Source organism: Anas platyrhynchos, chromosome 1 (genome assembly GCF_047663525.1).
Source record: "Anas platyrhynchos isolate ZD024472 breed Pekin duck chromosome 1, IASCAAS_PekinDuck_T2T, whole genome shotgun sequence".
NCBI classification, from domain to species: Eukaryota; Metazoa; Chordata; class Aves; order Anseriformes; family Anatidae; genus Anas; species Anas platyrhynchos.
This window is the reverse complement of record NC_092587.1, coordinates 12,128,152-12,146,164: the sequence shown is the minus strand read 5'-3', so window position 1 is coordinate 12,146,164 and position 18,013 is coordinate 12,128,152. Positions and strand designations below refer to the sequence as shown.

The window sequence follows — 18,013 nt, the reverse complement described above, 5'->3', positions numbered from 1 at the left end:
ACAGCGCATCAGATTACCTGTTATACAAATAATTTGTATTGGCACTACGGTACACAAAAGTTACTGATTTCAGATAGTTTTATTTTTAAAATGGGAGAGAAAAGTAAGCTGTTTAAGGAAGAAAAAAAAAAAGGAGGAAATTTAAGGATGGGAAGAATGGGAGTGAAGGGCAGAATTAGCAGACATTTTCCTACAGATGTGATGTGGGTGCAAATAACTCTGAGAAACATAAGCTGTTGTAACTGTACAGCCAATGCAAATATCCTAATGTCTTAATAGAAACTTTGATGGGACATTCAAACTGTAGTATCTTAATCAGTACACAATTACTGCTGTTTATTTTATCTATTTTCACTTCATACTACATTTACATCTGACACACTTCATCTCCTTCTCATATATATATAAATATATATATATATATTTCAATACCTCTTGTTTTGAGGCAAGTATTTAAAACAGACGAATGAGTCACTGAATAGCTGAGAGTTGCTGTCTTCAATAAGAGGAACTGTGAAATTCCTGAGCAAAGGTGACAAAACTAATGTGTGTTTTATCTTTCATGACTACCAAAAAGTTCATTGTTTTCACACAATTGAAACCATGCAATTTGTAGATAAAGTTTGGGCATCTGTTTACACTAGATCTTAATTAAGATAAAATCATAATTCACTATATTTTTATATATATACTTTTTTATTGGGAGGGGGGTCTCTTTTCTAACAATGCTTCCTACTGATGACAATGCAGTGCCCACAGCCTGAACACAGTCTGAGCCAGAGCAATGCTTCATGCCTGCTGGCTGCAAGGCAGTGCAGTACTGTTATAGTACAACATCTGATCTGAAGCAGACAAAACCAGCAATAAATTCACACAGAAAAGTCAAAACATGACACATAAGTCAATCACTTATAACCATACATTGCCTGTGTCTTTAGAGGAACAGGTCAGTGTACTGTGTGCATTTCTAGGTGGTAATTGGGAAAGATGTTACACGTAGTAGTGGAAAAGAAAGGAAGGTCCATGGGGTTTAACCAATGCTCCATCTTGTGGAAGTCAGTTCAGGCACTTTCTGTGCTGTGGGTGTATCTGTCAACTGTTCTTTGCCTCCTCTATTTAGGCTGTCAGTTATTTGAAGCAGTGACCTCTTCATAGTCATCTGGTACCCGTGGCTGTACTTCATATAGCACAGTGAGGCCCTCATCTTATGTAATTACCTGATTTGGTTTAATTTTGCTTGAGAAACAAAAAAGGCTGAATATACCAATGATTCTGCATAAAATACACCTTGGCGGTGTGTTCTGGTAGATACACAACAAGAACGTTTCCCTAGAGCTCTGCAATGCTCTATTCTGAGCCATCAAAGTCAAGACTAAGCAATAGCTAACACTTGTCTGAAAGAATAAAGTAGTCATTAAAGTTAGGTACTATTATTTCCAGTCATGTGGGCATTTCTTGTCAGTCTGGTGTGCTAAGCACAGGTTATTTTATCCTAAGAATAGATCCACATGACGTCAAAGTAGCAGATCTTTTAACAGATAATATCTGGACTTCCTAATTTTTTTTTTTTATTTTTAGAACAAAGCTGTACACTGAATTTCCACTCTTGAAAGATACTTTGACACTGAAAAAAAAAAAAAAAAAAAAGATGCTTTTGACAATTTATAAGGAAATATACAAAACCACCAGCAAGTCTGTTTAACACATTTCCCTTTGTTCTTGGCTATATACTTTTTAGAAGACAAAGTATTTTAAAAATGAAATTTGAAAGGTCAATATAGATCAGTCAAATATAGCTCACATCCTTATTTAGAGCAGCATAACTACAAACACAGCTCCTGAATTGTCTGTTCCCTCACGCAATACATGTTTGTTGCCCACTTCACTAGTGCCACTCTTTCATCTGCTCTGAAGTCAGAAACTTTAGATGAAAACCCTGGTATGCAATTGGGATTTCCTTCAATATTTACCTATTATTGTTAGCCCCTTTCTATAGTAACTAATATAAAATCAAAATTTAATTCTATGATAACATCTATGAGGTCCAGTGCCAGTGAAGAGGGGCAGGGGAGGAAAGCTTCAGCATACTGTAGTACATACAAAACCAGAGGTTCCTTGCTTCTTCTGATTTCTACCCATGACTATGAATGACTTCAGTCTCCTAATGCAATGAACCTCTCTGCCAGAGTGGAAGCCAATGATTGTTGTGGAGAAGAAGCTTTATCAAAGGTTGAAAGTGTGGAGTGAATTTCCCCAAGGCTGTGTCCTTATCACCCTGGAGCACTTTCTGTTCCAATTAGAAACAAATTTTATTGTCTTCAGTACCTCTCTAAAAAACAAAACAAAACAAAACAAAAAAACACTAATGGCACTACCTTTCCCATGTATGACACACAAAAGCAAGTCCAGCCAAAACAAAATATTTCACTGCATACACTTTATCTTCTGGGAAGCTGACTAGACAATAAACAGAAGAGCTTTGTAATGTATAACATTTAAATAGTACATAGACAATACTTCAGCATGTAGGTTAAATGTATTTATACATAGACTAGATTACATTAGAATAGAATAGAATAAAATTATGCTTGAAAATGTGGCTCTTATTTAAAGTCATTCACAATGTAATATAATAATGACCTAAGAATCTAGTTATATAAAGAAGATAGATAAAAATAAGAAATCACCGGAGAAAGGATGGATATTATTAAGTGTTCATAGGTTCCAAATTTGCAGTTCAGTGAGTTGCCCATATTCACCTAACAGAGAGCAATCATAATGCCAATAGGCAGACTAAGCAAAGGGAAGAATTATTATCATATTTCATATATCATAGTTCAACTGCAGCACATAATGACTGTATTTCTTGCCCGTGGTCACTCACAGACAGAATGTGGCTGAGTCACAAACTGAACCTTTTTTCCTACATAGCTGACAAATTTTTAAAATAATATATAATCCATCCTTCCTACAAGACTTCTGTGCTAATAGTAATACTGTTATCCAGTGCAATAAGCCAGCACTGCACACCAATTTCTTTCAAATTTTCATCACTGTTTTTCTAAATGTAAGTACTAGAAAGGAAACGTCTTCATCCACATTCCTCTCCCTCCCCTCCTTTTTTTTTTTTTTTTTTTTTTTTTTATTATCACTTTTGAAACATGGCCCAGCTCCTGGGCTGCAACCTCCACTGGTGTGAATCAGTGCAGTGGGATAGAGTATTTCCTTTGAGCAACTCCAATTACTACTGTTCTGATGTTATATCCCAGAGGATATATCAGTGGTAATCTCTTCAAATTAATAGATGATTTTTCACTTATACAAATCAGTTTGTCATTGTTTGACTTTTTACAGTGCTGTTTAATAGTATTTCTTCCACTATCATTTCATATTTCCTGTCTGGGAGGGAAGCATACTGACTACTTTCAACCACAGCTCTGCTATTTTGCAAGCACTTAAGAAAGTGAAATTTGCAATTTCTTGGAAGGACGTATCAAAGGAGACAGGAATGACCATGACGGTCACTACCAAACCTTTCTTCCTGTCATATATTATCCTAAAAGTTTCATTCTTGTTATGACATGAAGTTTGAATCCTTTTCTTTCAGTAAGACTAGAAAGGTGCTTGTCGACATAACAATTGCAGTTTAATTACAGTACTACCAAGCACAAGGTTCAGCATGACAAAATTCTTGTCTGCCTGTAACACTCACAGTCTTAGATGTGTTTTGTGGCCTTTCTCTTGGTGAAATTTTGTCAGAAATTCAAATATTCTTGCTTGTATTTAACAACTACCATATCTTACCATTAATATTTTTCTGTATTGTAGTACAGTTCAGTAGTCAGTGCTCCTAAAAAACTTATGAATAAATTTAGGGTATGAAACCTATGCTTAAAACCCATACAACTGAAAGAGGAGAAGAAAATGCATGAGACAAACTTCAGTCAGTTTTTTTGGATATAGAGAGCTGTGAACTTTTCTTTCTCCTAGAACTGCCTTTTATTTTCCTTTGCTTTCCTCTGAGATCTTCATCATACTTCTTATCTGTATTATTTTTGTTTTCTCAACCAGAAGTCCACCCCTGCATGAATTAAAACAAGTGCTCTACCTTGATAGAAGATCACTGTCTGTTCTCTAAAGCATTCATATTTCCTTGTATATTATTTGTCATACTGTGTCTTTAAAAAAAAGTTTCAGTTTCTTGACCTTGCCTCTTTATTGCTTTTCTAACTCAGCTTCAAATTAACAGAACTTTTTCTTCATTTTCTTGTTTATGTATCAGTTTCATTACTGCTGTCACACAGCTCTGGGGACAGAGCTAGTTAACAGCTGCATCTCAACTGCTGCAAATGCAATCACACGTTCTGCCCTGGAATATATGTGTGTAATTCTTGTTGACAATGCGGTGAAAATCAATTTCATATGGCACTGTGAACTGCAGCCACTTATGGAAGGCACTATTTGACTCTTAGGGTTACATGGTCATTTCTAATTTTGTAGAAAGCAGCACCACAATACTAAAAATAGAGAAAGGCAAGGAACACAAAACCAAGCAGTTCATCCCATCCATAGGGGCCAGTTCCAGAGGGCAGAACTGATACATTATTCTCATATCTTGCATTCCTTGCCCATCTACCCTTTGATGCACACAGGGTAAAATATAATTTAAAATTCAAATTCTTATCTAGTAAATACCATTTTACCTGATCTAAGTATATTTGGCTTATCTTGATTTAAAACAGCTATGGATTTGATTCTCTGCTTCCTAGTTTCACAGAAAACATTCATTTTATGTAAGTGAAAGATGTCTTAGTCTGACCTGGAAAGCCTATGGCTGAGCAATCAGTGGTCATGCCCACTGTATTGCTAGGGCCAGTGCTGTCAATCTTAACAAAAAGCAAAGAACAGTAAAAACTTAAGGTCAAGGACTCTCTTACAAACATTCTTCTGGTTTCACTGGCAATTATACCTCAATAACTGAGGAAAGATTGTAGGTGTGTTTTTAAAGGGAAAAGGTTGTCACCTATTTTTCAGATTTGTTCTGTTTATGTTACAACCTGTCATTGGAAATAAAAGGCTGCATTATCTGCAGTTGGCCCTCTATATATTTTTCTGCACAAGAAATTGAACAACTGAAGGCTGCTTTTGCTGTGTCAACATTTGATGCAAGATTTGTAATGAGCATGTGGTTAGTCTCATTATTCAGTGAACTTGTGGGCAATGTTATAGTCACGTAAATACTACTGCTGCATACTAGAGAAATCTCCCTACCAGTTGTTAAGTACAGTGTTCAGAACCATTACTCTCACCCAATGTAGAGAGCTTCCAAAACAAAGGACTGCCAAAAAACAAAGACTGCCCAAAGGACAAAATTTTGAATACTAGCATCCTTGAAAAGTAAGTTCACAATTCAGAAATTAGCTAATTTATATGGAAAAAAAAATGAAAAGTTTTGATTATTTTCCCTCTGAAACAGGAATGTTGGAGACAGAATAAAATTGCATTAAAAAAAGATTCTTCTCAATAATGATTGAAGGGAAATATGAGTTACAATCTGTGTATCTGTGTGAGGGTGTCCTTTTCACTCACTTGATTATGGAAGCTGCTTTAGCAAGCCATAAATCACCCTGTCTTCTTTTGTTAATTTCTTTTTCTCAGAATGCAGCCATTTCTATAGGATTTTCAAGAAAATTTCAAAGACAGTATGTCATTTTTTCCTGAGCACTATTTATTCTTTCACCCCTATCGAAAAGATTCTTCCACTCCATCCAAGAACATACCTGCTTACCTCAAGATTCTGAAGCTGTCATCCACGTCACTCTACAATTTTTGAAAATCTGGTTCTTTCTTAAAACTGCTCAAAATATAATATGATAATGATTCAAGAATCTAACCATATATATGATGACACAGAAAATGAATAAACCACAGCAGAAAGGAGTGGTAGTCTGGAGCATTCATAAGTTTCAAATTGTGGTCTTTGTGGTTGCAGTGCTCCTGTTTGAATGATAAATTTGTTCCTGCTGGTACTATATTTCACTTGACCAATGAGAACATTTTATTATTGCCTTGATTAAGATAAACAAACAAACAAACAGGGTATCATGCCCTACTGCCCATACACAGTATCTGTTACTCATGTGCAAAACTTGCAATATTGTTGGTTTTTCCTTTGTTTAAATCTGGATCTCCAGCATTAAGAAGCGTGTGGCAGGACTACAGTAAGTATACTTTTATGCTAATGAACACCCAGGCATCTTAAGAAGAGGAATTTAATCTCAAAATGTCTTTGTACTTGCCTCTGCATTTCAGGTCTGATGTTTCTTAACACCTTCAGACAAACCTAATTCACCACAAATGTCACAGAGATATAATGTTTTTGATTTTCTGTGTACAGGTAATCTACAGGTAATCACTCTTTATTTTTTACCCATGTTCCTTTCTAATCAGGGATGAATGAAACCCTTCAAATTAAGACATTGCATTTATCTGTCTTCAGCTTTCAAAAGAAAACAGAAGTGAGCTTCTTTTTTGGTACTTTAAAGCTCCATTCTTTGCTGTAATGAAAGAATGTAGCATTCAGAAGTATGTTGTGAAGTTGCCTACAAATTCAAAGGTGCTCCTTTTCTTTGCCAGAATAGGTCTGCTTTAAACAGAAGCACCATTTTATTATTTTATTTTATTTTATTTTATTTTATTTTATTTTATTTTATTTTATTTTATTTTAGTCTACCAAGCAACTGTTTTATGAGGGAAGAATTCCAGAACTTAATTCCATCACAAATGATATATCAAATGTCCACCAAGTGGATCTGTTCTGAAAGGCATGGCTCTGATGGTCTGACATGGCTTATATTACTCTGCTTTAATGTCATGTCTACTGCAGATATAGGTGAAAACTTTCAATAGCTATATGATGCTAGAAGTTTCAGAATATTTTATAGATACAATTCACTCACACAACAACAGAACTAACACATATGCACATTCTGAACTTTCATTGCCATGCCTGCTGCACTTCAACTACAACATTTCCTACTTTTTTTTTTTTCCCTGTTGCCTTTTTGCTTTCTAAACTCCATAGTACCATTCAGTAAAGTATTATGGTGAAATACGATGCAGATCAAACTCTCTCTGTTGGACATCAATTTAACCACCCCAGAAAAGTTCTTTTTTTATTTTTTTCTTTAAATTTGTGCTTTCTAAAACTGCAGAAGAAAAGTATTATTCTTCTACAGTCACCGTTTATGAGAGCTCCAACTTTGAAAACACCATGCAGTTTCAGAAATTAATTCAGAATTAGACTGTTCAGTTCCACAGCGATAGCACAGAAGACACGAACCAAGCCATTAATCTATTTACAGGGAGACTGCTTCATCTACAGTCCACCTCTCAGCACTTTGCAAATGGCCTCAGCAGCATTAATTCAGACAGTCTGTTGCCACTAAGAAAATACACTTGTTCATCTCCACCATACTCACATGGCACTGTGCGGAGGTAGAGATTGTCTCTTATGATCTGCTGGAGCTCATGGTCCACCGAACCTTTCTGGAACCGTAAATTGAGGTAGTGACGAAGGTCCTTATCAACGATGCCACCTGTCAAGGACAAGAAAAATGAAAAGATGATTTAAAAGTATATTGTGTTGAAAAAATAATCACTTGTAAAGTCTTGGTCTCTCATTTTCCTTCATGTTTCTGTCAAGGTAGATGACAGAAGCACAAAAGTTCTCTAGTTAAGACTGGTAGTTGGTATAATATTATTTAGTATTGATTATTGTAAAGGTTAAAAACAGCTAATGATAATTGGCTAAATCTGTACAGTTCAGAAAATACATGATGAGGTGTCGTTTTTTTCCTGCACAAACTGGTAACATTATTACTATATAACATGCATATATATCTGTATAATACATTATTAGGTATTATGTTCCCTGTGACCATGGACCAATTTTCTACCCATTTAGTAAACCAAAAAATGTTGTTTAAAACATCTCTGCAGTGTTCAGTGATTTCAATACAAGTCTAACCAGAATAAAATGCAATTAAACTAGTTATTAACTGTAATTAATGACCATACAAATTATGATAAAATCTTTTGTGCTATTTATTTCTAATAGTGCTCACATATGAAAAAGACACCATAGCAAACAAGGGTACATATTTTATTTCTACCACTGAAAAGAGTCAGTAGTAATATAACATCTTAGGATAGCACTGCAAACTAATGTGGAAAAAAAAATTGAGTTTAAAACCCAGTATTTACCATTTTTACCATAAATTCAGAAGAAAACAACTTAAAGTATTGTTTAGCTAATGACTGGTGTGTCTCAGTCCACTGTTAAAGGCATATATATTTGTATAATATAAGATTAATAAATATTTCATGATATATTTCCTCTCCATTTCTTTTAACCTGGAGTATGGATGATATTTATAATTATGGGAAAAATTCTATAAATAATTGCATTTCTTCCTTCTCTGAAATATTGACATAAGAAAAGTATGGGAAATCATTACAACACAGTTCTGACATGTATTACCAAGATGAGAAATTGCAATCAGATAGCTCTCTAACTTGTTGCTTCATAAATTCAACCTTAAAGTACTTTTTAAAATGGCATTTGCTATTGAAACACCTGCCAAATGTCTTATTGACTTGGACTCTCTAAAGATTTTCCTGTAAAAAGGAACAAATAATATTCCCACCAAATTATTTGAAAGTCACTGAAGAGCACAAATGATTATAAATTAAAATATATTTCTCCTTGCAGCTATTCCTATTTATCTCTCAATTACAAGTCCATAATCTTATTATTGTTGCTCTTTGTCAATAACTTCAAAACCTTTTGTACCAGGTTTATAAAAAGCTTATAAATAATTTCCATCATCCTTAGCTCAAGGCAAAAAGCAGCAGACTTTCGTAATAAAATAAAAAAATAAAATAAAAAAAAAAAAAAGGAAAGGAAAGAAAAGAAAAGAAAAAAAAAAAAAGAGAAATACAAAAATAATAATAATAATAATCCTGCACTCATAATAGACACAAAGAAATACCTGTGTGCCTGGTTCCCAGATGCTGAGAACCCTCATACAGATCTCTGTTGTTCCAGGATCCAGGCTGAGCCACTTAGTCCACTACTTTGGTATCCCTAGCACTTTTTCTCGCAATGAGCTGTCTTTGCAGACCAGACTATCCTTACTCCTGCTCTTTTTTTAACAAGATTTCAGTGGAGGTGAAGGCTAGAGGAGGCTGCAGAAAGCATTCTGCTCCTGATTGGATTTTGCTGTCCTTTCTGATCGGCTGCAGAGAGTAAAGGTCCTGCAGCTCTTGCTCTTCTTGCTCTAATATACAGAACATGCCCAGTGATGCAGATGCTTTCTGGCAGCCTGAGAAAATGCCAGCTCAAGAACAACAGCTGTAGCCTGCCCGCTGACATAAACCTGAATCATTCCACTTATGACATAAGTAAGTTTAGGAGTCTACATAGATTTCTGACCCTCTAAGTGATTTCTTATTTTGTTTCAGACACAGACATTTACTTCACCATGTGTTAACAAATGCACTAAAACCTCCTAAGCACTTCATAAAGAGTCACCTGATATTTTTGCCTAAATGCTTATTCCAAACCCGATTATAAAAGCTTACATTTACAAGAGGAGGTGTCTACAACCTTGTTTTGGTTACACACACATTAAAATGCAAAAGTTTGTAACAAGAGTAAGACTTGAACATCATGCAGGAGAGGAAAAACAAACAATCAAACAAAAACCTTGCCAGCTTCGTAGCAGAAGTGAAATGTATGCAATCATTCTCATTATCTGGGTATATACTCTACCAGGAGCAGAGTCTATTTTAAAGAGCAGTCAGATTAACTATGGACAGCACATGTACTATTGACAAATTTCCTTCTTCAAAACTCATTGTTTTCTCACCTAATTGACATTTTTCAGTTCTTTAGGCATAAGCTACCCTTTTGTTGAATCTGGTATAACAATGAATTTTAAAAAATATGAAAAATTGGAAAAAAAAATATGAAATATTGGAAAATATTAAAAACAAAATAGCTCCAGAGTCCTGAACAGCAGATGAAATATTTTTAATTCATTCTCCCAGTTGTCACTTTTATGCTTTTCTTCCCTAAAAATCTTTGTTACTTTACCAGATGCTTGTCAAAAGAATACCTGATTTGACTCCAGATGTGCTTTCCAGATATTTATAATGCTGGACAGGAACTTTTGAGCAGCCTGATCCTTTTAAAGTACAAGCAGAAGAAAATGTAACGTCTGTAGTTTGGGGCCCTAAGAAACTATAGTGATTCACAAGAATGCAAAACAGCCTTGATATAACAGCAGTGAACTAGATCTCGTGTTACAGAATAGAGAAATCAAAAATAACATGTCAGGAGGAGGAAAAATAATAGAATTATGTCCTTCAAAAGATTGAAACAACAGATTGAAAATCATATTAGTTGGTTCACTTTCACAGGAAAAATGAAATTTAGTGATATTATCAATAAGTTGAAGAAAGAGAAGCAGTCAGAAAACAGCGGTCACTGTTTTTGCAGAAAGTAACACCACTCCACTATTTAGTGGGGCAATCCATTTGCAATCCATTTAGACAAGTGTCAGATACCCAGGACTGACATGGTTTCTGGAAAATTCAACTTTCTCTTTTTTCGATTTTCTTTTTTCACAGTACATTTAAAACCACTGAGATGTTGAAAAAGTCCAGGCATGAACCTCAACCTGTGTTTTTCTGTTATTCGCTGAGGCCCACAGTGGGCCCTCAGAGAGGTGCCCATAGTGCCATACCACCAACCCTAAGGCAGCTCAACAACAGCTCACAAGAAAGAGCCCAGAAACAAGGAGTTTACAAAGGCTGCATCCTGCTTGCTGTGTGTGACAGTGAAAGGAAGCACTATCGTATGTCAGCGGTATTACACAGCACAAGCTTTAAAAACCCAGTCCAGAGACCATAATTAAAAATGTTCTTTGGCTGCTGCCACAGGAGGAGGCTGATAACTACGCAACAAGCATTCACCAGCTTGCAGCTATGCAGGGTGTTTTTTTTCTTTTTCCTGGCTTGAGGCTTCAGTTTCATTCACTCCAATGAATCCCATTGCTTTGCTAGCTAGGAAATATAGGATGTGAATTAAATACTTCCAGTAATGATTTCTTTCATAATGTATGTTTTAGGTGCAGATACCAATCATGACGGCAAACTCATAACCAAGAATGAATTTGACTCCACAGTTTATAAAAGTAGATACCACTTGGTTGAACTGAAAAATGCTCTGTTTGCATATTTTACTCATGAATTTAACGAGTAAAGTATATCTTTTTATAGTTTTAATATATTAATGTCAAGTTTCCTTCCCTTCTCAAAATTTAGCAGCAAAGCCCAATCGAAAAAGAAATACAATAAAAAACATGCATACAAAAGGATATTGAACAGTTCATAGCTCATTAAAAGATTCAAAACTGAACAAGGTAATTACCATTTCTGAGAAAATGACAGAGATAAATGTAAGGAGGGCTATAATTTTCTCTAGCCCTAAATATTGCAGGAAGTTTGTTTCGTTTAGTTTTGTTTGTAACTTTCCATTTGGTGTACCATGGATGCTTCAGATGGAGTATACTCTCGTATTTTATTTTTCAGTGACAGACTGCTTGCAAAACATGAACATCCCTCTTGTTGTTCCCACAATGTCACCTCTCAATATTTTATTTCTTATACTTAACACAATTTTTATGGTTATAACTCCGCAACAATATTCACCTATTACTGTTTTCTCATCTTCTCATCTCTTCTTATAACATTTTAGTGAATTCCCCAAACCTGGTCCGCTACATTGTTTTTTGTTTGTTTGTTTGTTTGTTTGTTTTACATCTCAACCAAGAATAATTTGTCTTGAAAATATTTCAGCTTCCCTGGGTTCTATAAATACTTCTGGTTTGAAAAATCTATGAGTAAGTAAACCTCTCATATCTAGATTAGCAACTGTACATGACCTGTGTCTGAGAAAAATAAAGGAAATTATTTAGGGCATGTACCTTGCAAAAATGGACAAACATATTTTTTTTAGTATAAACTACCTTCTTTAGCCCTACTTGCATGAATCCATGTCTCCCCTTATTTTCAACAAGCTCCGAATTCTGACTGTAAATATGGGACACCTATATTTGGCCAGGTCAAAAGCTCTGGCTTAATAGCCTTTCACCAGTTTGAGCAGGACTAACTGATTCAAATAACCCCCAAATTCAGGTGTAATCTGGAACTTTAGATTAATACTGTGATGTGCCTCCCTGGACATCTGATGACTTTTTTCTATACCTCTTCAGTAAAAGACATAGTTTGGTGCATGCCAGATTAACTTCTCTTTCATTCACAGATGATCCAACTGACCTTTCAATCATTGGCCCAAATTACTAATTATCATTAGCCCAAATGATTTCTGTATTTATTAGCCTAAAGGACTTTAAACAGGAATATCTAGTTTATTTGTTCTTTTCTCTACTGATGAGATAAAAAAGTCCATGACAGTGGCTGCAAGACGTATTTTTTTGTGACCCTGTCACGGCTCTATAAAGAAAATCAAGACCATCATGAATAAAAAAGCTGTGTATATGGCTTAATTGCTCATTTCTGAATATTTTTGGAAATGGTCCAGTGAGAATTCAGAATACCTGAAATCATCTTTCAGCAACTTCTTTAAGTCATCTCCGTCAATTCAGTGACATCTTACCCACGTACCTACAAAAAATTCTATGGTGTTTTCATTCTGGCATGTAAGGCCTAACCTGAAGTGACCTATGGTTCCTCCTCCAGTCCTTTTCTCCAGACCCCCACCACTTGAGGCTTGTATAAGAAAAAAAAAAGAAAAAAAAGAAATCAGTAAAACATTAGTTGTTTTGTTTGCAATTAAATGCAGCAAAGCAAACTTCAGCAGCGGTGGAGGACTGGCAGTACACAGCAGAGAGAAAGTCCATGTCAGCCAGGGCTCCAAAACATTACTGCCTTCTCACTGTCAAAGTAATTGAAAATATTTTAAATTAAAAAAAAAACATCAACTGTCACATTTCCTCTTCTCTCAAAGCTTTTTCCCCAGATGGTCCTCTCAGGAGAAGAGTAATGTCCTCTTCTCCTGAGAGCTCCACCTAACCCATAACTGTGTGAACAAGAGATAAAACATGCTCACTAGACATTTTTTCATTAGTTGAATGATATTTCGTAGCAATAAACATCAAAAGAATATCCATAAGAAAGTATTAATTAAAGGAGAACTGATGATTAACACTTAATATGAATTGCTGGTGTTTGTACTACAAACATTTAAAAAAAAAGTCCTACTGAGTACATGATCAATACAGATGTCATGCATATAACATTTCAGAACTAGTATGAAACAATTTGTTTTATTATTTTTTTAACAGTAACAAAAGAAATAAAATCATTATGAATATTCCAAAGTAATAACAAAAACTTTGGATTGGATTTTATAAGGATTGGTTATTAAAATGCAGCCTGCAGCTAAGCCTATTATTTAAAGGAAAATATTCTCAACAAACCTACCTAGTACTCAGAGGAGTATAAATATGAATTTTGGTACTTCACTTCTCATTGTATATTCAACCCTGTTAGTTACATCAGGTTTCCAGGTAAAGTATATAACCTCTATAACAATATTCTGAAAACAGTACAACACTTTAGTAAATTACAAGAAGTATGTATTACATTCTAGTCATTAGCTAAAGATTGTACATTTTAATCTTTAAAGCTTTTCTACCTCTACATTAAACTCTGTGGCTCTTTGAATTTCTGTCTGTCTTCCACTACTACCTTCAGCCAAGTCTGCCATGAGACATCTTATCTGGCAAGTCTCAAAGCATCAGGGTGAGCTATCATCACCGTGAAACATGTAGTAAGATAAAGTGGGAAAAATAAACAAGCGGAAATTTTAAAAGGAAAATTAGACTTCTCAGGAAAAAAATTATTTTCTTTCATACTTGGAACTACACCAATAAATTCAATTTCATGATCCTTTACTGGAGATCTATGTAAATCTAAAGAGTAAAGACTTTGGAAAATAATAGATCATGGGGCTCTCTATGTATCATATATGATGAAAGACAATGAGATTTAGTTTATTAATTGGGAAATGGCCTTCTCTTTTAATAGCCTACTATTTTTTAGCCTTTCATTTTCTCTTTATTGTATTGATATTACTTTTTTCTTTTCTTATTGATCTTTTGTATTATATATCACTTACATATATTCTGTGCCCCAACTCTCCCCGCCCCGCCTCCCCCCCCCCCCCCCCCCCGACATTTCCATCCTTAGATTTCACCTTTTATAGCCCCTCCTAGCATTTCAAATTTAAGGATTTGATATCCTTGTAGGACAAATTGAATAGGGATGGTACAGAATATAGAGTGTATTAATAAAACAATTAAATCTAGCCAAGCAATGAATAATTTTCTCTACAACATGTCCCTTAGCACTTAGATATGGATGTATGTCTATATACAAGTATGCAATTCCCTAATGTCTGCAGGAGATGTGCTCCTCCTGCTCTTCCTGGACTAAGAGACGAGCTGAGGTTTTAATACCCTCTGACCTAACTTAACTTTCTGCCTTGCTGAGGATGGAAGTATTGTCACTGCCTAAGGACAACCTGGTTTTGGTTCAATGCCCTCTGACACCCATCCTCAGGCAGGTGCTACTGGGGCAGTCTGAGTAAGGACTACATCAGTGGGACACCCCACAGTAGCAACAGGTGAAGGCCAGGGGTAGAGTGACCCTTGGAATAATGTGAAAGTATATCTTGTGTGGAATTACTTTCTTTGTTTTGTGGCTAACCTTAAGCCAATATTTGAAATATAAGACTTGAACTGTAAGTTTGCACTATGCCAGAAGCAAAAACGTGGCTTCCACAATGCTGGGAGACTGTGTCAGTGGGAGACTATGCCAGCTGAGCCAAAAGCATCTACATTTTGTACCTTGTCTCAGATTAGTGACCTTCAGCTCTTATTAAAATAGTAGCTCTCCAGTCATGGCTACAGAAACAGGCTTCCATTGTTTAAAAACCAGTTGCAGCATCTTTCAGAGTCTGCATACAACATTGACTTTAACCTCAGAGAACTGCCATTTAAAAAGTAAAACCATTTTGTAGCTCTGCTATGTAGAGGTACTTTGCAGTTCTTGACTGGAGTATCTGGGAAACACCATGATATAACTGGTTGGCAAAAAATAATAATAAAAAAATAATAAAAAAATCAAGTTATAATTCATGCTACTGAGAGGACAGTTTGGGCATTTGGGCATTTACTTTCATAAGACTAATGATTTTTCTTCCATTTTCTAGTCAGTAGGTATATAAACAGAGTTTTAAAAAAATGTTAGAATGCTGCTACTGCTTCTCTGCAAAGGCTGTCTGGAAATGAACTGCCATTTACTCTGTTTTTGAAATTCTCTAAAGCAACACTTCCTAATTATGGAACAGAGATGTTTGTAGGTGCCTCCAGTATATCGTTGATTTGACTGATAACTTACACATAAACATTAATTTCTATTGAGATATTTAAAAGGCTGTAATTGTTCCTACAAGATTTACTACAAGAAAAATAATTATCTCTACAGATGTTTTTGACAAACACTACATTGTAAGGGATTATGCATTTACTTACAAAGTGAGAATGTCAAAAATGACACTGTCAGCTTGTCAGAGCCCAGGATACACTTCTCGTCTTGAAATTTGAACACATATACAAAATTCTTCAAATAGTTCCTACTTTCTACCCGGTAGTCAGAAGCTCTCAGTCATATCTTTTTATTCGGACAAAGGGTACCTCAAAGGGGCTTGAATCATTTTACAACCACTGTTATGCAACCTAACTTCCACATACAGATCCCAAAGAAAGTGATAGAAAGCTCTGAATTGACTGCAACAAGAAAAGTTGTAGTAGGGAAATAAAGCATCTTACTGATACTCTTCTAAAGACAAAACTTCTCTGAAAATTGATGGCGCATAAAGCTGAAAACTCACAGAATAAGCTTAACCAGAGATTGACTATAGCATACAAAAACTATTTGAATAGGACTAATAAGGTTTCTTTTAGCTTCAGAAAAAAACATTTATATTGTTATTTGGGCTGGATATATTGCCAGGAAGTTGTTTTGAATTCTAGGAAAATCCACATTAGCCACAAATGCCCGATAGACAAGTTAATCAAAGGAACAAGAAGTCATAAAGATGTAAGAATTTTATTTTTTTAATCAAACAATACCAGAATATTAACTTAAACATGCATATATTTGGAAAACTAACAGACAAAATGCTTCTCTCTGTGTGCTGCTTACCGACATGCTTGTTAGAAAAATACACTTACAAATTGCCTTCTCTGGAAAAGCTCAAAGGCAGCATTAATCTCTGATATATAATAATGGTGATATGTGTGCTCGTTCATTCTGACTGGGTACAAATTATGCCTTATTGTGTCAGCTTAATTCTCAGTGCTGTAAAGGCAAGTAAGCTAACAGAGAAACCCTGATGCCTCTCTTGGTGTCATCTGGTGGAGGAGCAACTCTAATGCTCAGAATACTTGCAGACATGTTCAGACAGTTCTCAGGAACCAACAACCTGCACTTATGTCTACCCAAAGCCACATCTGTTCTACAAATCCAGAGCCTCTAAAGTCCTCTCTGGGCTCCTTTCTGGGCTGCTTCCTCCTAAAAAACTGTACTGAGAGCTACACAGATACATCATTGGTCTTACTTCATCAAGAATGTCGCAGAATCATATTTTACAGGTTTCATTATTCAAGCAAAAGTAGAACAAGAATGTGTTCCAGGATTGTCTTACTATGGAGAAATATTTTCCTGTTCTTTCTTTGTGACAGGTAAAACCATCTCCTTTTACAAGCAGACAGCTTTTCATCTTTAATGGAAAAGTTACTGTTCTGGTTAATACTCCTCTTTTCTATGCATACAGCAGTAAGATGGCAGTTCATCTACTAGGGACACAAATGTTCTTCTGGTAGAACTTTGAGGTTTGACAATTATTTGAATAAAATGTGAAAAACTGGATTGGAATAGTGACATAGTTTTGCCAGACCTGAATTATATGAAAGACATTCTACTTAAATTATAGCTATATAATTTTAATTGCTTGAGATAGAGACTTATTTTCCTTATTTCTGGAAATAATATTGCCATATTAATAGGCTGTGAATGGTGTGCTGACATTTTTAAAAGAGAAAGATTACTCTGGGTAAATCCCAGTAACACACAATTTATGAGGAAAGCAAGCTCACAGAGGGTACAATTTTGAGTTCTAATAATAGTTTAAAAGTGTGATTTAAGTTAGTATCTGAGTCATAGGTGCCCAGATTTTTAGCCTTTACAGCATCTCAGTCTGAACCCATAATGTACTGAGAAAAATCACTGTCATAATGCATTATTTCCTGGTTTTCTAATAGCTTGTTGCATAAATAGCAGAACACCATTTTGCAGACTTTATACTCATGATACTTACAAAGTGCAAACTCAATTTGCAATAGATTAACTGAACTTTGAAAGCAGGGTTCAAAAAATTATTGTTAATCACTGAAACTGAATTGCACATATATATATATATATATATATATATGATAACATATACATATGTTATAAGGTGTGTATCCTTCACCCAGAAATCTGGTTTCCTGAATCAAGTTTCATGGCGTTCATATCAAGAGTAATACACTAAAAAGATTATAATGGGAGGTGCTTTATAGCTATTTTTTCGGTAATGAGAAATAAAGACAACATAAAACATGTAAATAATCATAAGGCTGAGAAGGTGTCCTCCTGCTTTATACACATGGAAGTGCTCAGAACAATTAACTAACAAGGTCCCCTCTGTTTAATTTCTGTGTGATGCACCTTTCAGCTTGAAATCCATAGTGATACCATCTTGAAATAACTAGACAAGCAGTGGAACACTGGACATAGTATTTAGAGCTGCAGTTTTAAT

At 35.1% G+C, this 18,013-nt stretch overlaps 1 protein-coding gene across 16 annotated transcripts in view; it reads right to left on the bottom strand.

Moving 5' to 3' along the window:
- The window catches only part of MAGI2 (membrane associated guanylate kinase, WW and PDZ domain containing 2), a 757,092-nt gene that overhangs the window by 521,512 nt on the left and 217,567 nt on the right, over positions 1 to 18,013 (bottom strand). For all 16 annotated transcript variants that reach the window (XM_072029149.1, XM_072029184.1, XM_072029077.1 and 13 more), the window contains exon 2: positions 7,482 to 7,598. In XM_072029149.1, the coding sequence (XP_071885250.1) occupies positions 7,482 to 7,598 (117 nt within the window). The remainder of the gene's footprint in view (positions 1 to 7,481; positions 7,599 to 18,013) is intronic.